Genomic DNA, 24,667 nt, shown 5'->3' with positions numbered 1-24,667 from the left:
TACGGCACATGGCCCTGCAGGAAGAAAGCAACCGAGGTGGGACAGGCACTTGCTGTGTTGTGCTGAAATGAATGGCTAAGTCGGGAGTGGATTGTTGCAATGAGATTGCTGAAGGAACAGGAGGGAGACATTCATTTCACAGGTGCGGAGTGGAGTCAGTGCTGGTAAGCATTCCCTGTCTTGATGTATGGGCCATGTCTGCTCCTTATGTGTCGTGACGGCGTTTTCTCTTGACTTTGTGTGCATACAGGAAGTACATAGCGTGCCCGGTGGTGATGAATAATACAGAAATGATAACTAGGATGCCAAAGTGCTGTGGCTGTGGAGCAGAGATCACCATGATGAAGTGAAGCAGATCCATCAGGTAATTCATAGAGCTCTGCACACCGTTTACTACACCCCTCTCTGACTCACAGATGTTCTCCTGCAGGAGCTGGGTCACTGTCAGGTCGAAGGACCAGAGACCTAAAACACAGATATCATTGGGTTTTAAAAGTTGCCCAGGTCATTAAATTAGCCAGTCGTCAAAATGGCTCTGCATTTATTCAGCTCTTCACACAATAATTGAATTTATGGGAATAGTTAACTAGAGCCCTACTCACGGGCTACTTAATTGATTGAAACAGACATTTACATTTTTATAGGGATCTTTCAGGGCATCCTGGGGGCCCAGTGGTTAAGCTGCACATCATGTAATGATATTACAACTCTACTGTCAACCATCAATAAAAAGATTTAAATGCTGAAAAATAAATACTGTAATTGTCACTAATGTACTGAGCAGGACATTTTACAGTTTTTAGACAGTGCTCTCTGGTGGATAGACTATGTAATGCCCAACATATATATATATATATATATATATATATATATATATATATATATATATATATATATATATATTCATGATAAGCTAATATTGTCTGATAGTATCTGTTTGCCAATGTATGGGTGAAGCTGTACAGTTGACAGTATTCCCGTGTATTTTATTTCAATGTAATATATAGACTAACTTAAGTTTTGGTGTCCATTGAAACCAGTCATCTTTGGATGTCCTTCTACTCACCAATGCGTGCTGTGATGACACCCAAGAACAGAAGGATAATGGAGATGTACGATTCTGGCGCCGTGTCAGAGGGCACGTTGTCAAAGAGCACAGTGTTGTTGGTCCAGTGGATGGAGGAGCGGTCGGGTAGCAGTGGCTGATTGCTGCCTCCCCTCAGAGGATAAGTGTGTTTTTGCCTTTGGCTTGCCATCCCTCCAAGCTCAGTGGAGGAGTTGGAAGTAATGTAGGGCATTAGCAAGCTAAGATCCATAGGGCTGCCAGGGGCAAACACAGAACACACGCACAGCAGCAAGCAGCCCAGGTGGAGGCAGCTCGAGATGATGCCTGTGTTAACCAGGCCATAGGACTTCCTTAGTCTGGTGAACATCACAGTGCCCATCAGCCCAGTAATAGCAGACACACCCATCAGCAGACTAAGGAGAGAGCCGCTTATGCCCTGAGTATACGCATAGCCAGTGGTGATGCAGTCAAACCCCAGCACTGTGGTGTAGAGGAAAGCCAGACCCATTCCTGCCAGGAAGACAGGCTGGCGATAGTAGGCCCTCCAGCCGTCCTTGCAGGTGCTCACCAACCAACGAAACCTCCGGAAACACAGTGGCAGGTTGGTGATTTCTTTTATGTGCAGGCTTGTGTTGCAGTTACCTTCGGTCAGAGGTTGAGGTTGAGGTTGTGCAACATTATCTTCCCCTGGAAAGAAAAAGGAATGTCATCCATCAATTTTGTTCAATTTCAAAGGTCTATTTGGTGTTCTGCACCGTTTCTGCTCTATGTCACGCTAGAATCCACATCATCTGTCAAACACAGACTAGGGATGCACCGATTTGACTTTTTTAGTCCTGATACTGTTACCTGGGCTTGGGTATTGGACGATACCGAGTACCGATCCGATACCAGTGTTTAATTAATACGCTGTATACCTCACTGTGTGGAGGTGACTATATTCTTTTATGTTTAAGGCATCATTGAGCTTTACTTAAATATTGCTTTACAAACTTTCCTAACTCCGATCCTGCTATTTGAGTCAGTATCGGCCCGATATCCGGTATTGGTGCATCCCTTATACAGACCATCTACACCTATCTACATATTAATGTAAACCATGTGGACTGTGGCAGTTGGGTGCTGCACATAAACCGATGTTTGTGTCTTCAATTAATAGAAGGTTCAAATAAGCACTTTATAGTTAAAAAAAGACTTTGTATAACTATCAGGACAACTGTAATGTCAAAAACATTAAATTATATATATTTTCTTATGTAATTTCAAAGAATTTCCAAGTGTTCCAAGTATAGTGTTAGATAGTCTATTTTTTAACATTTCCTTGAAAATCATTCGCCACAAATCTCACTACATCAGTACCTCTCATGATGTCTGCTGCTCGATCCTGCTAAGGAAGCGTTGTTTTCAACATTTTAATTTCAAAGTACTTTTAGCACTTTTACCTGACCTTTCAAAAAGGAAAAGCATCGTGACGTAAGTGGTGGTAGAGGCTGAGAAGAATACTGATTCCAGCAGGCATTGCATAATCACCGGCAGTTAATAGAAGATGCTGTATATTGTCTATATACTCATTATTTTATCCTAATGCACAGCTCTAAATCTTATTTTGACAACTTTTTTATATCTACAAACAGGTTTAGAAGCCCATAATGCTCACAGATCTTTATGCACATTTTCAGTAAATCTCATAGAATTCTAATGTTAAAATCTGTGAATAATGGGGAAGTCAGAAACAACAAAACATATTCCATACCTTGTGACATTCTCCTCTCCATCCTCTGCAGATACACCTGATCCTCTTCCACCACTGGTGGTTTGACAGAAAGAGCAGGGACGATGCGGTACACCCGTGACAAGAAGAAGAACTCCACAATGAGAGAAACAAGGTTCCAGCCCAGGATGAAGCCACAGCCAACTACATTGGAGGCCAGGGTCATGACCTGTCCCACTGCTAGTGGGGCCAGGATGTTAGTCACCTGATCTATCCGCCTCATGGTTGCATTCATTCCTTTTGTTAGGATCAAAGACAGAGATTAATGTGCTTCCACTAGAGGATGGTCAGCAAGAGCAGAAACGGAGCAATACCTGTAATCCAAGTATTTATCGTGCACAAACAGTGATGTGTGACAAGCATGGAATGCAAACAAACATGTGCATTAACAGAGAAATAATCTCCTCACCAGCGAGGTGACCGCGGTTGTAGCCTGTGATAACCACAATCCAGTCCCTCTGAATGGCAATGGTCAGTGCTGTGCTTGCAAGGTTTGCCACATCTGCCAGGACGATCACCACCGTATAACAAACCACCTTGTGTAAGTTTTGCGATGCAACATGTTACTATGACAGCACAGAGTAGCCACAAGCTCAGAAGCAGAGACAACAGGGACACAGGACAGAGGGAACAACAGCAGCAATAACTCCTCTGTGTAATCATCATGGTGAGTATTCTGTTTGCAGATCAATATGGTATCAAGTTATGAAATGTAATTATTAGTCAAACATGTAGTGTCTACTCACAGTAAGCCATCCATCCCAGATCTGTTCAATCCTTTGCTTATATGAGAACACCAACATGAGCACAATGCTACATACTGTCACTGAGATGTTCTGAATGAAAAGAGATGCATGTGCAACTAAAATGGGGGATAAAAAAAAAAACAGTTTTAGACTCGCACAGCATAGATGATATATCCTGTAAAAACTGAATCCCAGCCTTGACAGATGTGAGCCTTGTGCCTGAAGTGGTTTTGAGTCTAGCTGTCAAATCAGGGTCTGATTTACACTTGAGGCATCAGTAAATGCAATTTACCAACTTGGTGGATAGGAAACTAGCTGACCTCTGCATCCAAGATTGAGATCCAAAAATCTATATCACTGACAGTTCTATGATATACGGCATGCTGAAATATTCAAATTGGTGGGAAATTGTTGCATACCTTTATTCCTGGGATTGCGATCAACCCAGTCTCCAATCAAAGCTCCTAGGAGGAGCACTGACCCAGCCACTACCAACCCAAACACTGCAGTCAACAGCAGGTTACGGCCGTACAGCTCAATCAGGAACACAGAAATTGCAAAGTGCCACATGCGGTCACCCTGTTTAACACAACATAAACACATTGTCTATTGTTTTTCAAGATGCTGTATATATATGCTGTCACAAGATTTACAGTAAGTAGGCTACCTTGCATTTATTTAAGTTTCAATGTGTTATCTATTTCTCCAGGAATCTGTTTCTTCAGGAAATGATTCTTACCCACATTGACAATGCTCCACTGACATAGATGAGAAACTTGGGACCCTTGAGGTAGATAAGAGCTGAACCTTTCAAAGAATTAATGAAAAATTAAATAAGCACATATTTGCTACAAATACATTGCACACATTCTAGTTTGATTTAAAGTTGAGTTCACCTGGTATACTCCTAGTTCTATTTGCTCTTGCATCCCTGATGTCATCAGACTCAAACTCGACCACGACCCCACCACACTGGGAGGCATCTGCTCGCTGGGACATTTCCTAGTGTAGGATCATAGGTCAAAAAACTGTTGACCCTGTCGCACTCTCATCCCATTGTTGATGCTACAGTGTTTCAGGACTGTAGGTCACAGCATCACTTGGATGTTTTTAAAGACACTCTACTCCACTTTGTTGTTGATGACTACAAGAATGTTTAGACCACCTATAGGATTATTGATTATTTACTTATTAACATACTTGGAAGAAATGCTATAGACGGGACCAAAAATCAACATGTGGCAATATAGTATTCACTTAATAAATACACAATTTATTTTTCCCAGCCAACAACTTTATGAAACAAAAGTTTGAATACCATGTCCTTTTGAACAGTAAACTGTCAATGGTTGTAACCTCTTCAGCTGCATTATTATTATTATTATTATTATTATTATTATTATTATTAAATACTCCACATCTAAATTCGTTCACATTAGTCACACTTTGAATAAGGCATAGATAATGGCTGCCATGGGTCAACAAGTCAGAATGTGAATGAGATAAAGCAGAAAAAAGCATATCAAACAAGATTTTGCAGTAGCATTAGTGAGACATCATGCATAGCTCTGTAAATGCTCTCCTAAACAGACAATAATTATAGCGCTCATAAGTCAATGCAGGGTCAATTATCACCTTTGGTCTGATGTTGCTCTCAATCCTTGCTGTTATTCCTCGATGTTTTATCTTGTGCCATGTATCCTACATTGGGATGCTAGTCTTTCCTGAGAGCTGGAATTCATACTGTAGTAGTTTGAAAGGCTTAATAACATCACAGTGTTCAAGTGCACCATTGTCTGAAAGTGCCAGAAAAGCAGAACAGGCAGAGGGACAACAAAGGCAGCCAGCATATTCCAAAGCACGTGACACCAGGGGGACAATATCACTGTCCATCCACACCACAAAAAGGACAACTGTGTAACTCGTATGGCTCAAAATACACACATGCGCATGGTCAGTGAGCACATGCATGCACCCTCACACACACACACACAAATCATTCTACTAGTCTCATACAACCACACGCACTGTTAACATGCATACGAGTTACATAAAGGACACATGCAACACTAGCTCACTCTTCACACTTGCAGATAAGAGGGTAGAAAGCAAACTACTATATTATATCACATATCAAAAGCTGTTCCATAGACAGACAGGAATGTGATTTACAAGATGATGCATAATATTTACATGATGACGATGATGTTGGCAGAACACACAGTGACACAGCATTGCTACAAATAATAATAATAATTGATAATGCACTCATCAAAAAACATTCAGAAAAGTTATCCATCACTCCCCTTCTTTCCCATTCAAAACATCAACACAGGAAATTGATCTTCCTTTTATTCAAACACAAGCCTGATATTCAGCTCCAGCCTTTGATATTCTGTTATTACATTTTTTCCCCTGCATATTATCCTCCGTTGATTTGATCTAGCAGACAGTGTTTGCATTTCCTTCACCAATATAAATACACTTGTGTAAATTAAAATATACTGAAATTACAACAACTACTCTTCTAGTTATAATGTACTTTAACTGTAATGTGATTAGAAGTTTATATCATACTATACAAAAGATTGAAAAAAATACCCAATATTACAGTATTACAATCAGTAAAGACTTTTGGTTTTGAATTACACAATAAGATGTTATTAAATTACAACAGACCTCAAATATGTAAATCGGTAGTCCTGACCACCAATCAGATAAAACCGTTAAAAAGTGTCATTTACAGTTCTCCTTGACATATTTCATTTTCATATGGATTTTTGTTGCGCCTTTTCATGATGTACTTCTTCAGGAAGCCCATGAATTTGTAGAGAGCCACAAGAGGAATTGAAACTACAGGAAGGACGGATAAGAGCACGCAGATAGCAAAAACCCATTCAGGATAGTGCTGAACATCAGCGAGGGGGAAGTGCACCTGTAGGGGTGATGAGTGGGAAGTCAATGTCTTTATTTTTTCATTGTGCACCAAATTTAACAAATTCTACACAGTGCCACTGTAGAGCAAGCGTGAAATCTTTCTTACATAATCTGGGTTCCAGGCGTTATATGTTGGTCGTTTTTCAGCCTCGACTACAACGTATGCCACAAAGACCACCAGAAGCATGAGAGGACTAATGAAGCGCCAAGTAGCCTGCCAGTAGATATTTGGTCTCCGACCTGTCATCCATTCAATGTCGTCATTAAATCTGTGGGCAAATGGAAGCCCTTCGTCAAATCATTCAAATATTTGTTCATATTGCAAGTATAATGACATTTATTACAATATCACCTGTTTATTCCATAGATGTACACCACACTGATGATCTCAAAGAAGGCTATGATGAGCAGAGGCATGGTTCCCACATAGCTGTTGAAAATCTCCAGCCAGTAGTTTCCCGAGCCCAAAGTAAAGATGAGGGCCACAGCAAAGGAGGTGAGGCAAATTAACCCTTTCAGCAAAAAAGGAAAATATAGGAAATGGAATTTCTTTCATGCTATGATGATTAATATGCTGAATTTAGTGAAACAGAAACCTTTTAGACAGTCTACCTGTACAAAAGTAATTTAAATCATATTTGTATCTGAACGAAAAATGTGCAATCTGACACATCTGACAATATTTATTTCACACGGGAAGACATAATTTCACATGGAAAGGAAATGTACACAAAACTACAGGGTGCCTATCAAAACTATTGATCCAAAAGGCAAATTCACTGTTCATCAACAGGTGGGCTTACAAACGTGTGTTTTCAGTGGCCCATGTCCCATGATTGCAATCACTGTATGAAGTAATGAGATCTTTCGGCTTACCTGTGAAAATTTCCTTGGGAATCCAGGATGGAATTATGTGCAGGTCCAGCAGAGGAGTAAGGACCCCCTCTAGATTTCCAAACATGGAGGACAGGCCCAGGCTGAAGAGCATGACAAAGAAGAGCACCGCCCACACCTGAGCGCCTGGCATTTCTATCACCGCTTCAGTGAACACAATGAAGGCCAGTCCAGTTCCAGAGACACTCTACAGGTAGGATGTGATACGTGATCTCATACACACTCACAAAACGTCATAGAAAAAACTTAAAGACTGTTTTAATAGTAACGGATGTACTGTACCTGGTCCAGGAAAGTCTGTAGGTTACAGGTCTTTAGATTGAGGCTTTTGACCTCTGAGGGATCAGTTGTGTTGAGATAGTTTAACCAGTCATCATAGTTTTCAACAGTTATGTTTTCATCCCCAATGTTGAAAGAATTAGTCAATGTCAGTATGTTCCTAAAATCAACAAGAAATGAAATCGGTTAACACTACTTTCTCAAGTATTACTGGCAATAATTATAACTAGGACTGAAAGTCTATTTATTAATTAACTGAGAAAATGTTTTTGTACTGGTTGATTGATAAAACGTTAAGGTAATTTAAATAAAAACACAAACTGTGGGAAGTGGGATGAAGTTTTCTTCATATCACTGTTACCACCCTCCCACAGTGAGAGAGGGTCATAACAATCACAAATCGATTCATTATTTTTCATTTTGACTAATATTGAAGTGACGTATAATCACAGCAGTCACATTGCTTTGGGGTCTGACAATTTGTAATTGATAATCACCAGTTACAATAATAATACACAACAATCATTATGCTTAATATACATTACAATGGCAGATTATAATTACCTATAGTACATACCAATTTTGGCAGTCATTGTAGTTTTCATTTGCCTTAAATCCAAGAATGGCAAAAATAGGAATCGATGCATATATCGACGTAAAACTGTTCACGCAGCCGACAATTAGGGCATCTCTCTCACAATTATTCCTGCAAAGATGTTATATTATTTCAATTTTTTATTTTTTATTTTGTGTATTATACTGTCTTTAATGAATAAAAATGTGTTTATAAAGTTCTTACTTCTGAGCATTATAACTGGAAAAAGCAATAAGTCCCCCAAAGGCCAAAGACAAAGAGAAAAAGATCTGAGTAGCAGCATCCAACCAGACGTTAGGATTTTTCAGGGTTTCCCACTGTAATGAACGTGATATTAATTGTTAGTTAGATATCATACTTTACTCATTAGATTTGGTCATGAATTTATTTCAATATAAAGCTATTGACAAACTTACATTTGGTGTGAAGAGATATATTAAGCCATCTGTGGCCCCAGCCAGAGTCAAGGATCTGACCAAGAAGATGGTCAAAACAAGATAGGGAAAGGTGGCTGTGACATAAATAGCCTGTTGAAAAAGTTTTTATGCTGATACAATATTTCATATTCATGTCAAACAGAATTTGAGATTTTTTTTAACACTTTGTTGTTCTAACTTCATTAGAACTAAAGCGTCATCAATATGCAGAATGTCCTGTCAGGGTTTTGTTAAGAGCTGTGAGACTACTACTATACTGTCACTTGTTTAGAATGATAACCAACAATCTACCTCCCATAACCTTCATCACCTTTAATACAACTTCTACCAGGATGCATAATGTGTGTGGAAAAAAAACATGTTGAACACCATTATTGGTTTGTCCTGCTTTTGCTTAACTTATTGTCATTTTACTGTTTGAGGCAGCAGGTTTTACTAGATTACAAAAATTACCTTTCCAATAGTCTCAATTCCACGTATGAAGCAGATGTACACGAGGCACCATGCAGATGCAAGACACAGCACTAGCCACCACTGTAAGGAGCCACTGGTCTCGATGTTTGGGGTAATGTTCAGTGTTTCACGATACCAAAAATAGTTCACTGGTGAGCTCTTCTCACATTCACTTACATAACCTGTATCAAAGAGATTAATCATCATGATTGATTCATGATTTACTTAATTTTTACTTTGATCATTATTCAGCATTTAGTGTTAATGATATTATTATGATGCAAAAATTACCAGTACGATTCAAGTTTAACGGGCAGTCCCTCCAGGGAAGTGGACTTTGAAAGGAGTGGAAGAAGTACCAGAGGACCCAGGCCAAGATCATGTTGTAGAACAGACCAACTAGGAAGGATACTGCCAAGGAAGCCACACCTGTGTATACACATACAAGAAATGTATGTATATTATGGATGGTAGTGGCTTTATGTTTTCAAATACATTCCTTCTTTAGCATCTTGCTTCCCTGAGTAAAGTTCATTAATACCCAGTGGTGTAATGGAAAGTGCATTTACTTAAGTACTCTACTTAAGTACAAATTTGAGGTACATGTACTTTACTTACATCTATTCTTCTCATTCCTTTCAATACTTGAACCCTGGCCTTATCTATAATTCGCCAGAAGAGCGAATTTATGTTTAAATGAACATTTGGGACCATTTTTGCTACCACTTCTGCATGACCTCATACTATCTTGAATAGGTAAACCAGTCATCTCAAAGAGTACTTTATACATTTGATCAAATACATGCATTTAGGTAGTTAGGAGTTAACAGGCTTCTGTTTTTTTGTCATCACATCAGTAAAACAAAAATAATGTATGCTAGCCGTTCATATTAGACATGCAGGTTCCCTCATGTGGATCAAATGTATACTGCAGATAAAACATGGTAAATAAAAGACTGTAAGAAATATTGCAAATCTCCTGCATCCCACCTATGGGCCCCAACCCATTCTTTGGAAATTACTGTTTTAACCCTCATCCTGAGGTATTATTTTTGTCATATCTCACTGGTGCTTTATTCTGTTCCTCCGGTGTCATTCCAATTTCTCATGACTTTGTTAATTGTAGGGGCATTCCGTCAGTCTTTTTGGAGCGGCAGACACAGATTTCCTCATGTGCTCTGTCTATTTATTTTTTTACACAACATGCAAATTAACTGTAACTTTCCCAAAATAATAATGACCTATTTTTCTTTCTTCAGATGACATTAAATACATAACTAATAATATAAATAAAGAACATTTTGCTAAGGTGGTTGTTAGTTCTTTTTTCTTGCGGTCACCCCCAGAGACACCAGTCAGTAGTCCTTGGGGATTAAGTACATTTGCCTGATTTATTTATTGGTTTATTTGATAAGGGACAGTGCACATTAATAAAAACATTTCTGATAATACTTTTACTTGAAAAACATTTTCAATGCAGGACTTTTACTTGCAACAAAGCATTTATACAGAGTGGTACAAGTACTTTTCCTTAAGCAGAGCATCTGAATACTTCCTCCACCACTGTTGATACCAAATGTTCTTACCTAAACCTCCCAGATAAGGGGAGATTGAATTCCACACCCCAACACTTCCCATGCGGAGCCGTTGTCCGATGGCCAGCTCCATGTGCAGCAGAGGAAGTCCCTCAAACACCAAGGCAATGCCATAAGGAATCAGGAACGCCCCTTGAAATAAAACACATTTATAAGGGATAAAAATGGCCAAAATGATAACTGACAATCAAACAATACACCTTAGTTTTTCAGTAAGCACTTGACTTCAACTTAAAAATAAACATCGGCATTGCCTTTATAGTTGAAGGTCATTCAGTTTCCCATTACTGGACATTTTATTATCAACGAGCAAAGCTATATCACGCTCACTCATTCCCAGCAATAGATCTTAACACCTGACCTACAGTAGTGTGCAACAGTCATGTTTTCCCTCCTCATTTGATCTTCTATTGTATATTTTGCACACCACTGTATGGAGTCGTAAAAACATTTTCAAATGTTTTTCAATGGGTTGATAATGTATATATTTTGTATAGTAGTGAACTATCCAAGTAGGGATTGTCTTAGTCTTTTGCAATGAAAAACAAGAAACAAAGGTGCTACAGTCACTGCAGTGGTATACCTCGCTAAATCCTTGGTGCAATCCAACTAACGTAATATAATCCTTTTGGTCAGACATCTTTACAAGTTGTATAATCAAAGTCACATTTCTTCAGAAACGTCAGTCACAAATGTCAATTGTGTGCTGGAAAAACAAGATAATTACAGCATGAAAATAAGAGCAAAGTTATTTCTGCATCATATCTGAAACCATGTCTCAGTCATGCCAAACATGCTAATATAGAGAGTAGGATAGTAATAGTCAATTCAATGCTAAAGAGAAAACTAGTTGTAAAAAATAAGGTTGTGAATATTGTGTTATCGATCCACATTGAAGTAGAACTGTTGTCTAGAGTCTGTATGTTCATACGTGCATATTGTTGTATAGTGGGAGCATATTAGAAAGACAATTACCCTGGTTAAACAAATGTCTAAATGAGATGTTTTTTTTGGTATTTTCTTAACTTTTAATTTATAAAATAAAGGAACAATTACGTTTTTTAATAAACAGTTTCTCATTTTGCCAAGATAGTGTTTGGATTATTGACTGCTTTATGTTTCTGGTCATGAAAAAAAAATGGAAATTTGCCAGACTGTCTATTTCACTTTCTTGTGTTAACATTATGAAGCACACTGTTAATGAAAGGCTCTTACCTCCACCATAGATTTGACACAGATATGGAAATCTCCACACATTCCCAAGTCCCACAGCAAAACCTATGCAGGTTAGCAAATATTGAACTTTATTGTCCCATTTTGGTCTTTCAGTAATTTCTTTAGGTCCATGAACCTGCGTCTGCTCATCACTTCCACTTTCTCTATCCATCACGTCTTTGTCCCTTGTTATTTCAGTTTATTTAATGAGGCACATCTTTTTTGTTTGACTTGTAAACTCTGTCTGAAGAGAAGGGGAGAAACTGGTGACTTGTTACCTGACCAATGGACGTCATTTGCTTTATCAGCCTTATGCATCTGGTTGGCCCTTGAAGCTTTTAGAGCAATGTGGTTTGTTTGTGTAATAAAAAGCCCTTGTGTAAAGCGGCATGATATGATGTTGATAACAGAGATGATAACAGTTGGTTTTAATACAACACGGCATAAATAAGGAGCCCAGGAGAAAACTTTGATAGTACAGATGCCTTTTAAATCCTTACGTGATACAGTTTACATAACTGCTGAGTTATTTCAGTCAAACGGTAATTACCAACCATCACTTACTCCAGAAAACATGTATTGTGTATGGAGTTCCTCACCAAAAACACTATTCAAAATGTCTTGTATTTAATATGTATCATATTCATACAGAATTAATTATTCTTCCCTGGAAAACACAGAGTAGAGGCATACAGCACACACAGTGTAATTTACTTTACAAATGGCAAATAGAGGAATTAAAGACATGAAATAAAAGATATGCATCTGATTTAGTCAATATTTGATTCACTTCTCAAACATGTCACAATAGTGACCCCAGCTGGACAGATAGATGTATCTTCATTCATCGCATGGCTCAAAGTCAGCTTCCTTCTGGGGCAGCACCTCTACCCAGTGTCAAAAGCTATTTGTTTAATCACATAGTAAACTGTAGCTGTCAAATCACAGTTAATCCCATAAAGGATCAACCCTCGACAGTACCAGGGATAGAACTCTACTATGGGCTGTTTTAAAATGTATACTGTTTTGCAACTGTTTTGAGTCTCACCCAAAGTTATAAGAAACTGTCCTGGCCCACCCGCTGAGATTTAAGGCCAGATTTAGAGCGTCTCTATGCAATAGAGCTTCAAGAATAGATTATGTAGAGCACACTGCAAGCGCCTTGTCATTTTACCTCAAATAATGTGCCTAATGGTGTATACCATGTTTCTAAAAGCAAACAGATGATATTTCATACAGGTTAATAGCAGAACTGTGGAAGCCAGTTTACGCCATAAAATTAAAAAAAAGTCACATGAAAGAAAAAAGGCTTTTTTTTTGGTAAGGTGGGGGGGTTCTTTTGTATATATACAAAAACTGGCTTCCATACAGACCACCTCATGGTGTTACTCAGAGAGAACCAGGAAATTCTGATGTAGCATTTCAAAATGAAAGACATTAAAAAATCTCATTCACGAGCCAACGTCAAATCACATTCATGAGACAATTTGTCTAATTTCAGATTTGATTTTAGAGGAAACGGTGCATAATTACAAAATAATTTCATACAGGTTAATAGCAGAACTGTGGAAGCCAGTTTACGCCATAAAATTTAAAAAAAAGTCACAAGAAAGAAAAAAGGCTTTTTTTTGGTGGGGGGGGGGGGCGGGGTTCTACAAAAAAAATCCAGGTTTTTTTTTTTTTGTATATATACAGAAACTGGCTTCCATACAGACCACCTCATGGTACAATTTCATGAACACATGGACTGTACAATATAATGCCACAGATTTTTTGCCATAACAAACAGGTTACAGGTGGCTGAGGAAAACGGAGAGTTCTTTTCAGCAAAGCTGTGCCTCCCATTTTAAAAGTGTGTTGATTAAACCATGATAACAATTACCTAAATCTTCTTGAAAAATTGGGGATTCTACCATATTAGGCTGGGGATTTTTTGCTTTCATTGTTCATTTGAATTTAGTCAGAGTTATTATAGAGATGAAACTTATCCCTCTTTTTTGTCTTTAAACATTTCCAGACACAAACTAAAGGCACAGCAAGACTGGGTATCCCTGCCAATATGAAGATGATCACATTGATCCAGACTGGATATGGCTTTTCCTCCAGTGTAGGGAATTTATCCTGCAAAGACAGAGCAAATGCCATATTTTGAGTTTTCAGTGGTTCATGACGGCGTGTTTTAAAAGATCATTATCCATAATTCAGACGATTTTGATCATCTCAAAATTCATTCATATTTACCGATTCAGGATCCCACGTTTTGTAAAGGAGCTGTTCAGACACTTTAGTGATGAAGTAAAAGACCAAGATGAAAAGCATAATGAGTGGGCTGATGACTCTCCATGATGCCTGCCAGAAGAAGTTGGGTTTGTGTCCAATCATGAACTCTATATCGTCATTGAACCTAAGAGGAAAGTGACACATAAACTCCATTGTCAAAGAATGTGTAGACAAACTAAGACAATAACAAGCCTCCTTTAATAAAGGCGGTACAAAAATAGTGTGGGATGCTTGTGATACCATGAGCTAATTTTGTTTCTCTCATCTTTTAATTGACAAAAACAAACAGTTATAGTAAAATATTTGTTTTTCTATCACCTGTCTATTCCATATATGTACACAACTGAGAACATCTCGCAGAACGCAACAACTAGCAGAGGGATGGATCCTCCATAGGTGTCAAAGAGTGAAAGCCAATAGTTCCCTGAGCCTTGGAGAAATATCAGACCCACCAGACAGCAGAACATGCACGTTACACCTGAAGGAAACCAAAAAAAGTTGTTCAGATATTCTAGAAGTCTCTATTAATGTATATTGAAAGAATATATGTGGGCGTTACCAGTGACAGCTTCTTTTGGCCATGTTTTAGGGAACACTTTGAGGTCTTGCAGTGGCACTACAATTCCCTCAATGTTACCAAACATAGAAGACAGACCGAGACAGAAGAGCATTATGAAGAAAAGGACGGCCCACACCGGTGAGAAGGGCATCTTGGTGATGGCCTCAGTGAACACAATGAAGGCTAAACCAGTTCCTTCAACTCCCTAGACCCAAACAAAGCACAAACAACAAAGGATCATTTGAAAATACACATTGGTTTATTTTTCGCTAACAAGGAGCAGCTTCTTTGCTAATGGAAAGGTTCTGGTGCATAAATAATCTTACCTCACTAAGAAAAGTGTTTAAGCTGCAGGTTGCAAGATCCAGCTCTTGAATAACCTCAGGGTGTGTTTCATTAAGATGCTGAACAACCTGATTGTAGTTGCTGTCAGTGATGTCGCCCTCAGGAAGCTCAAAGACATTTAGTAATGTTAGGATGTTTCTAAAACAAAACACATTTTTTTAGTTAAAACATTTTTTCACAGTCGATGTATTGCTGTAGAAAAAAATACATCAGCTGTTTAAATGTATAATTTAGAGAAAAAGATACAATGTACCCAGAAAGACAGTTGTCAAATCTCTCGGTTGCTCTGAAGCCGATTATAGTGTAAATGACCGTTGCAGCATAGACAGAGGTGATGCCATTGATGATAGAGATGATCACTGCATCCTGTTCACAGTTGTTGCTAAAGAAAGAATGCCATTTTACTTTCAGTTAACTTTAAATGACACCAGTTAAAACAAAATAACTTACTGTACTGAGTTGTAGCTGGAGAAGGAAATAAGACCACCAAAAGCCAGAGAGAAGGAATAGAAAACTTGAGCACCTGCATCGAGCCATGTTGATGGCTTTGCCAGTTCTGCTAACTGAAAGAAATAATACAGTGGACAATTATGGATCAACTAGTTATTGCTCTGCATGTGCTATATTCTACCTCTGAGGGCCATAATATGAGATCCATCTAATGTGGATTACTTCTTTTCAGAGGACTGAAATAGCAAAACATTTGATAAAAGATCATATATGTGAGGGTAACTGGTAAAGCACCCCAAACTGATTTTTTAATTTTATTTTTTGGAAAAAATGTAAACATAATTAATCCTTACTTAAAATATGTCAGTATATAATGTTACCCCCTTGATTTTTAAACAATATTAAAACACTTTTTATTTGTATTATCGATTGAATGCATTCTGATATGTTATCTGCAGTAAGATCATTGTGACTGCTAAAATTAATTTAAATGAAATGCAACTCACATCTGGTGTGAAGAGGAACTTGACTCCATTCAAAGAGCCCTTCAGGGTCAACCCTCTGATCAGAAATATTGTCAGCACCACGTAGGGAAGGGTCGAAGTCACATACACAGCCTCGGTAAAGAAAGTATTCACACAATTACTGTTTAGCTGAATTCAAATCGTCTCTCTTGTTGTAGTAAGGAATGTGCTGTACCTTCCCAGTTGTCTCAATACCACGAATGATGCAGATATAGAGCAGAGACCATGCACACACGTGACACAACAGTATCCACCACTGCAGACCTCCATCCTCTTCAATCGTTGGAGTTGTGTTCAGGGTCTCCCTGTACCAGAAATAGTCCACAGGGGAGCTCCTCTTACACTCTGAGACAATGCCTGACAGAATTCAACAAACAGAATTAACAGCTTGTGTCGCTACGCCAAAATCAAAAGTTTATTCTGCAAGAAATACCGTACCGGTTGTAGCATTACCTGTTAAATTGGCATTCATGGGACATTGACTCCAAGGCAGAGGCTCTTGAAATGAGTTGAAGAAGTACCAAAGAATCCAGGCAATGATGGTGTTGTAGTAGAGACTGATTGTCAGAGATACACCCATGGAAGCAATACCTGCCAATGAATGTTTTGAAAGGGGTTCTTTCAATGGACTCTTTCCCCAGTTGTAGCAAACATGATACAAAACGTTTCTCACCAATGCCAGTCAAATAGGGGTGAATTGCAGCCCACACTCCCAAACCGCCTCTTCTTAAACGTTGACCAATTGCAAACTCAAGATATAGAAGTGGGATTCCCTCAAGAACCAGCAGGATCAGAAATGGTATCATAAATGCACCTGGAGGAAAAAACGAAGGAACTGTTAATGATGTTATGGTAATGATAAATCTCTTGGTAAATCTCTTGGATGTTAATCATTTAGGATACATGTGAGTACATGCAGAGATAAAGTCCGACAGTGAATACACTTAACTTCATAATACAATGTACAGCCCATTCAAGCCTTTACAGTAAGACCTTTACAAGGATTTCCTGGCAGTTGGAGAGCATAAAATGCTTCTTTCTTATCTGACCGATAAGCCATCTTAGTGAGTCTACACTGCTGATGTGAATTCATGTGATAGAAGTTGCTTCCTTTATCTAGAGTTTGAAAGATAGTATAAGGATATAGTCATTGATGGATCAGTGGTATTGTGATAGTGTTAAGTAACTTAACTTAGAAAGGGGTGTCAACTATTATCCTACTGTATAAAGACCAATTCAAAAATAATTTGGCCCTGGGGAAAAATGAGGCTAGCTAGTTTGCAAACAAAAAATCACAGCAAACAATTCATTCACATACATAACAACAATGACCCTAACCCCCTAACCCTAACCCTAAAACATTGCTCACAAAAACATAAAAACAAATACAAGCAAATGGAATGAAAGGGGGAAAAAACTCCATGGCTGACCAACAGTTCCCAAATACTACAAAGAAATGTGCATTTATCAGTCTAGGCCACAAAGTAAAATGTCTTTCCCTTTTTATTTGGCTGTCACATGTCTTCTGGCTTTAGGAATAAACCAAACCTTCTTCAACAGGTCATCTAAAATGCATTGTTGATGACATATCAGGCAGACAGATACCTGCCTGATGCCTGTGAATGAAATGTTAACAAAGACGTCTGGGAGTATACGTTCTCCTGAACTCTTCCAGTTGGTCTGGATGGTATATAATGACATGCACATTTTTTTCTTCTTCTGCCCAGTGTTATTGTAAATAGTCAAATTTGGAATAAGTGCAGTAAACCATGAAAGCATCACTTGCCTCCTCCATGACTCTGACACAGGTAGGGAAAGCGCCAAACATTTCCGAGGCCCACACAAAACCCAACACAGGTCAGCATGTACTGGGCCTTGTTGTCCCATTTCGGTCTGTCTCCAGCTTCTTCCTCCTCCAGCCTGTCCAGCTGCTGATGGGACATTATCCTGTCCTCCAGGCCTGGATTGGGGAGTTTTAACTTCATGATCAGTCAGACACTGTAGTATTGTAGTGATACACTACTGCACTGTGCAGTTCTGGAATGCAAATTGTGGCTCGCACTATAAGATCCTTGCATATGTACTGGACCTCTGTAATAGATTGACTAGGCTGCAGCGTCAGAGAACGTGTGCAGCCTTTGGAGCATAAGCTGAAGAACACACATAACTAGTCTTATCTGATTTGAAAGGGTCAATCACTGAGGTTTACTGGAGGAACATTTTTGTATATGACTTATTGTATGGTGCAGTTAAGCAATAATTGAAAACACAGTAAATAGTGTGTTACAATACAAACATTTCCTACCTGTCAGCCTTTACGGCTTTAGTCAGCAGATGGAGTTTGCTCATTTTCCATGGAGAGAGAAGTATTTATCATTGCACAGTTAATTAATACATATAGGAAATAGTTCACAGATCATATTCTAACTATATTGTCAATCATTCATTCACTGTTCATGGACGCTTTACAAGGAGAGTTGTGCCATATATCCTTTATGACAAATACATAAACACTTCCAACTACATTGTGGCGTGTTAATAACAAATTGTTGTTTTTTATGTACTTCTTATTTATGTTTGGTATGCATTTACTTTGAGATTATCAAAATCTCTAGAATTATGGCATTTCATCTGTCTTTGCAGGATAAACTGTTACGCTATCTACCAGTCTGTCGGTTTGAATATTCTTTTATTCAGCTATATGAAGAAGCTCTATATATATTTGTTATATGCCATCTATCTAGCCACAATATGTTGTCAGTTTTAGTTGATTGTACCGCACGCTGCATAGTTGAGTCAATGCCAGGTCGGTGCAACGTTTCGGTTTTGTGTGTACTTGTCATACTCGCCGCTGGAGGCCGCCATTGCGCCTGTAACATGAGCTGAGTCGGCCGGCTGAGGTCTGGCCGCTGTGTCCCCCTGGCAGAGTTTATGCTGGAGGAGGGAGCCGCTTCCCATCGCTCTCACAGACCAGGCGACCAAGTGTGGCAGTCCCGTCCGCAGTCTGCCTCAGCACCTCTAACGCCCACAATGCCCTTGGATACCGCCGCCCCGCTCATTTCCGCACCGCACTGACTGACCGTATCTCTCAACGAGGTACCCTGGATCTTTACTTCTGGACTGTTGTGCACACTGTCCTGATCCTCTGCGCTGCGGGAAGCGAATGGAGAAGGTCCAAGGATAACAGAGGGTGCAGGGTTTTGCTACTGCAGAAGACCTGCCGGTAGTTCGCTGCCTGGGGGCGGGAGAGGGGTGGGGGGGTGGGGGGGAGGGTTGCCTGTCTGTCAGAGGCTGTGGTGTCGCATCCACTATTTTCCTCATCCAAAATCGCCTTGCATGGATACATCATGGCTACGTTTGTGTGCAGGGTGCAGTTCTTAGATGACACTGATCCATTTAACAGCACCAACTTCCCCGAGCCCACCCGGCCACCTCTGTACACTTTCAGGGAAGAGATTCCTCTGATAAATCAGATTGCTGGAGTCCACAGGCTGCTAAAAGCCCCGCAGAAGGTATGCAGTATACTTATTAATCTGTTGATGATGTTTTTCTTCATGTCTCTTTCAATGAGCTCAGAGAAAAGTTAACACCTACAGCATCCTACATTAATTATTAGCTTGAACATGTTGGTGGGGTTATACTAAACAAACCTAAAGGACCATTGATAGAGCCGGTGACTGATGGAGCATCAACGTGCTTTAAACAATGATTGCATGCACAGTAAGATAGGCCTGTAATATGACATTATGAAGTATCCGGTGGCAAGTGATGTTGGAATGATTTAGACATCCATTATTTGGCTGAGGAGCAGGGATCTGTTAATGTTTACCTCAACCACAACACCAATCCCCTCAGTTTGACCTGTTCTATTACCACCCATTAGCTAGATTCAGAGAGATCTTTTGAAACTTTGAAACGTTTTGTTACAGTCATTTTGTGTAAGAGAAAATAAACAAAAAGGGAAACAGATAATACAACGGTGGTTTACTCAATTAATATCATTGTTCACTTTTAACCTTCCATCAACTTTCAATTGGTTGTCTCTTGGCTTAACTACGAGTTTGAAGTTTATTTAGGAAACCACTTCTGCTATTGTTGCTACAAAGCCCCAAATAGAGTAGGGGGGTCAAATGCCCAGTTGGTCAGTTGTTGATGGATTGGAGAGGGTAATTCCCCACCCGGATTGTTCTAGATCTGGGGATTTAAATTTGCTGATCTGAATCTGATCTCAACGCAGCTTCTGAATCTGTGTGAAAAAACAACATGTTTTGATTTGGCATCTTGCCTTCATGGCATATTCTCTCATATTTTCTTTAGTCAGAAGCAGAATGCATTTTACAGTGCCTCTCTACCTTGTTGTGTTTTGTCAGCTGCATTATGTCTGTTTTGGTTGCAAGAGTTGGCCTTCCCAAAATCCACAACTGCACAGCCAGTTTCAAGCAGCTCAAAATAGCTGAATGTTCCTCTTTGGCATGGTGTAAATTGCCCTGTTTATGTTTCCTAAAGAAATCCAGTGACAAATAATGTAAACCTGAAGCCCTTTTTCAATTATTTTTGTTTTAGAGGCCTCTGAAGGCTAATTCTTTTGAGAAATGCCAGTTTCTGCCTTCTGATTACACTATGTGCATCCAAACACCTTTTCTAAAGGCCTCATCTACTGGCATTCAAATTTAAACAAAGCAAAGGGGCCATAGGATGTGAGGTTGAGTGTTTTATTAAGCATGCATCTTAGTCTGGTTGGGAAGTCATGTAAATAGAAAGTTAATTAGGGTCTTTCTTCATTCTGTCAGATCAATGGTACTCCATCTTGTTTGAGCAGAGCTGGTAAGATAAGTCATGGAAGCCTCAGGATGCTGTGGATCACCACAAGCCTGGCTCTCATTCTACAGCCAACTCACTCTGACCAGCAGGATGGGATGGGAACGCTTTCCACTGTTTGAGAGAGGAGAGGGAAGTGGGCAGAATTAAAAACACAAACAAAGAGCTGATGTACATTGCACAGTCGACTGGTCTCAGTTTAACAGTAGGCCAGCTGCACCACAAACTAGACAGAGAGGGAGTACCAGTGGTATAGGCTCAGCAGCGCTGGGTTAGGGAGATTTGGTCACATGGGCATTTGTGGTCGGCAGTAACTTGAAGGAGCAGCCCTGGTGCTTTTTTTATAAAGAATTACATTCAGGTGGATGACAAGACTGTGACCGCATTGAGTTCTGTGATTCAAACCCTCAAAAGTGTGAAGAAGCGACTTTGCCGTGACCCTGTACATGTACATGCATTCGATAGCAAATCTGTTGTCTTTGAGCTCCGTCTCTATGGCGCAGGTCAATCTGGTATAAATAGCACGCTGCGAACACATGGTGTCGAGGGAGTCAAAACAGCTAGCATATGCTGTCTCTGGGCTGTTCCTGTCAGTTTCAGTCTGCAGTCTCAAGAGGGGTGATCTGTACGTGTGTGTGTGAGTGTTTTTTGTTTATACATGTGTGTTGGACTGGTTCGTACATGGGACGGCACACGGGCTATGCTGCTGTTCAAAGTCAAACATCAAGTACGATTAACTGTTTGTGAGGTTTAAACATCAAAAGCCCTTATGACCAAGGATTATGTTTTATAGCGATGAGGATTTAAACCATAAATGCTTGTTGTCTAGCAACAACAGATTTGTCAGGACAGCAGACACACTTTGAAGTCAGTTCTTCACCCCGTTTCCTTTCGGAAAATGCGCTGCCACCATGTCGTTAAATGTAGTATGCAATTTATTGTCATTGCAGTAACACTGTTGAATATTTTGAGGGCTTTAATGGTCATTCAAATATTCAAACTTTTCTGTGTCTTCTGTGGATAGAAAGTATGACGAGTCATCACCTGACTCAGCCCGTCTATTCTGTCATGAATAATGCATTGTCCTTGTCAGATGACAAAGTGACCAGGCTCTTCAACATCAGCTGGAGTTATTCCAGATCTACTTGTAATGTCATCGTAAATCAATAGATCAATAGTCCTTCACATGCTTTCTTCTCTGTCAATGTTTTGTAGTTTGTGGCTTGGTGGCCTTGAGGCCTGGCATCTGATTGCAAAGCAGCGTTCAAGGGAGGGAAAATGTGGCTAAGTCTTGGAGAATGGACTCTCTCACTTTACTGATTTCAATTTTTGGGCCACATTTTTTTCCCCCCAAAAAAATTACAGAGTCCCATAATGAGAAGTTATGTTAAATGCTGTAAAATACAGGTTCCTCCTTCATGCCTGTCAGAGCTCTTTTGAATTATTTTGCGCATTGTTATGCAGAGTTGAGGTTTTGCTGGTCTCTGCATTTTGAAGGGTTGTCTCAGCAGAGGGCTCCGTTCAGAAGAATGCAGCGTCGGTGGACAGGCTCATCTTCCGCATGCTTGACAGAGGATTACTGTTGTGGTTTTCTCTTTCATGCATCAAGTGTGTTTTAATGTGTTTTTAATCACTTGCCTTCACAGAAAGACCACAAATACCATCTTCACCTTTATCAAACAAACTTTTAAGTGTAATTCATCTTGTTTAATTTTGGGCCCAGTGTAGACAAAAATGTGTGAATTTAGCTAACCCACAGTTAACGTTTGTAAAACTACGTAAAAGTCAATGTTGCTGGGCTATTGAGCTTCCAATGTGCAACTTGCACACAGTATTCGTTTTTTCATTCCAAAGAGTTTTGGAGTGAGATAGTAGTTTTAAATTGGAAATTGCATAGTGTTTATTTTTAGCTCTTTCTGTCTTAACTGCTTCCCTGGTCAGTGGACCACAGTATGGTGGTTGAAGGGAGAGGCCAGACCTCAGTGTGTGAGCAGAGCACTTGTGGTTACCTCTCTGGACTTGGCCATCACAGGCCACTGTGGGTTCAAGTCCTAGACGGGGGACAGCTAAGAAGGCCTCTACTGATAATCTGGGAGCACTGTTCTTGGATTAAGGGCCGTTTGTGCATTAACCTGCACATGGCAAGACTTGTAATCAGTAATCCAGGTTGATTATATAATGAAAATCTGAAGAGCCACTGGTTAGAGGATGGATACATGGATGAGTACATGGATGTACAGATATTGACTGATTAATGGCAGACTTGCATGGTTCACTTTGACTTTTCCGCATTTGGTCTGCGAGTCAAAACCTTGTGTGGGGAAAGGCATTTCATGGTTCAGCTGATTACTGGTTACAGCTGCAAATTCAGCCCAATGTTTTGTCTATTTCAGGTTGTGATACAGAGCGTAAAGCTTTAAGAGAACAACATCGTTTTTCCCTTTTATCCAATTAACGAACGCTAACGGTGCTTAAAGTAGAATTTAAGGAATTCTAAAACGTAATAAGAGTAAAAAAATATATTGTAATGATACACCTTTTTTTCTTCGTAAAGTGACAGCATGTGCTCTCACTTCATAAAAACATTTTTAATATATTTTTCTCGGTAGTATAAGTGGTAAGTTTTCTGCTTGCAGAAGCAGCAACAGAGTTTTATTTTGAATAATAAAAAGAAGAAGAAGAAGAAGTGATTCGTTAGAGCAGTGATGGAGAACCCATTGAAGAGACAACCTAAAGATTAGTGACTAGAAATCTTAGATTGCTTTCAATGGAAATTGTCCCAGATGGTTAAATTAACAACAAATTGCTGGCAAGTGCAGTACATCACTCATTTTATATTATTGTGTACTTTTTAATATTTTGATGCTTTAGCAACATTGTTTTTCTGAAACACCCATGCCCACAAAGCCACATTGAAATAAATCAAAAAACACCCTATTGATTAACACCCAATATATGTGAGTGAAAAATGGTTGAATGAACATATTAATCCACGAACATTTTGGACATTGAGGACAACCTCTCCTGTGATTTAGACATTAGGGAGACAAAAAGCAGACAATCAGTAAAATAACAACTTTTTCTTGCTTTCAGAGTATATAAATTAGCGTGTCTTCTCCTTCATGCTACATTTCATATTACTGTCACACCCATTATTTTTTAAAGGCATCACAGTCCATCGACATAGAAATTGTGAGCCTAACTTTGTTCCACATGCCTGGATTTCCTGTCTGTCCAGAATCTGTCCTTTAATCTGGAGAAGCACTTGCCTCCCTCCTCTGCTTGTATACAGTATAGCTTTGTTTGTTAGCCTTCCTCTCTACCGTTCTCTCTGTCTGTGTCTCTTTTTATCTGTCAGTCCGCCTTACTGCAAGAACATCAACGATCTAACTAAAGCTTATCACTGTCTTAGATACAATAGGATTTACTGAGCAATTGAAGTTTTCTGTGTATGTTAACTGTGCTTCGCCTCATCTCTGGTCTCTCAGAATGAAGATGTTCAGCCCTATAACCTCCCCCACTATTATATTCCCGATAATCATTTGGTTTACCATACATGGAAAACCAACAAGACAGCTCATAGTCAGGGAGTTGGAGAAAGCGTAAGAGTTATCCTAACCAACCACATGTTTTGTTTCACTTCTCAAATATGACACAGTCCTTGAGTGCTGTAGTGCAGTTATACAAACAGAGTGGCTTAACA

General features: G+C 39.4%; 4 protein-coding genes across 10 annotated transcripts in view; 1 reads left to right on the top strand and 3 right to left on the bottom strand.

The window, feature by feature from the left end:
* Positions 1-205: 205 nt before the first annotated feature.
* On the bottom strand, positions 206-4,582 carry si:ch211-254p10.2 (ferroportin). Its single transcript, XM_068735914.1, has 8 exons — positions 4,480-4,582; positions 4,323-4,390; positions 4,003-4,162; positions 3,584-3,699; positions 3,247-3,373; positions 2,820-3,074; positions 1,067-1,753; positions 206-465 (listed from the first exon to the last, which is right to left on the bottom strand). The coding sequence occupies exons 1-8, from the start codon at positions 4,580-4,582 to the stop codon at positions 206-208; spliced, it is 1,776 nt and encodes a 591-aa protein (XP_068592015.1).
* Positions 4,583-5,938: 1,356 nt separating this feature from the next.
* LOC137891013 (sodium-dependent neutral amino acid transporter B(0)AT3-like) lies at positions 5,939-12,206 on the bottom strand. Its single transcript, XM_068735411.1, has 12 exons — positions 11,989-12,206; positions 10,765-10,905; positions 9,470-9,607; positions 9,179-9,360; positions 8,705-8,815; positions 8,493-8,605; positions 8,271-8,399; positions 7,697-7,853; positions 7,397-7,601; positions 6,873-7,032; positions 6,627-6,789; positions 5,939-6,518 (listed from the first exon to the last, which is right to left on the bottom strand). The coding sequence occupies exons 1-12, from the start codon at positions 12,158-12,160 to the stop codon at positions 6,324-6,326; spliced, it is 1,866 nt and encodes a 621-aa protein (XP_068591512.1). The 5' UTR covers positions 12,161-12,206; the 3' UTR covers positions 5,939-6,323.
* A 243-nt stretch (positions 12,207-12,449) lies between these two features.
* slc6a19b (solute carrier family 6 member 19b) lies at positions 12,450-19,337 on the bottom strand. 2 transcript variants are annotated; one of them, XM_068735950.1, is made up of 13 exons: positions 18,452-19,337; positions 17,933-18,106; positions 16,820-16,960; positions 16,600-16,737; positions 16,322-16,503; positions 16,129-16,239; positions 15,623-15,735; positions 15,426-15,554; positions 15,154-15,310; positions 14,828-15,032; positions 14,587-14,746; positions 14,230-14,392; positions 12,450-14,109 (listed from the first exon to the last, which is right to left on the bottom strand). In XM_068735950.1, the coding sequence occupies exons 2-13, from the start codon at positions 18,087-18,089 to the stop codon at positions 13,945-13,947; spliced, it is 1,821 nt and encodes a 606-aa protein (XP_068592051.1). In that variant the 5' UTR covers positions 18,090-18,106; positions 18,452-19,337; the 3' UTR covers positions 12,450-13,944. The 2 variants fall into 2 exon arrangements, with proteins under 2 accessions (XP_068592051.1, XP_068592050.1); XM_068735949.1 differs by lacking the exon at positions 18,452-19,337 and having other exon boundaries at positions 17,933-18,131.
* Positions 19,338-19,426: 89 nt separating this feature from the next.
* Positions 19,427-24,667, top strand: part of fhod3b (formin homology 2 domain containing 3b) — an 84,043-nt gene continuing 78,802 nt past the window's right edge. For all 6 annotated transcript variants that reach the window (XM_068735329.1, XM_068735328.1, XM_068735327.1 and 3 more), the window contains exon 1: positions 19,427-19,658. In XM_068735329.1, coding sequence (XP_068591430.1) covers positions 19,494-19,658 — 165 coding nt within the window. In that variant the 5' untranslated portion in view covers positions 19,427-19,493. The remainder of the gene's footprint in view (positions 19,659-24,667) is intronic.

Source organism: Cebidichthys violaceus, unplaced genomic scaffold (assembly GCF_023349555.1).
Source record: "Cebidichthys violaceus isolate CVI_PGR_0920_01 unplaced genomic scaffold, fCebVio1.0.p SCAF_7, whole genome shotgun sequence".
Lineage (NCBI taxonomy): Eukaryota > Metazoa > Chordata > Actinopteri > Perciformes > Stichaeidae > Cebidichthys > Cebidichthys violaceus.
This window is presented reverse-complemented; position numbering and strand designations above follow the sequence as displayed.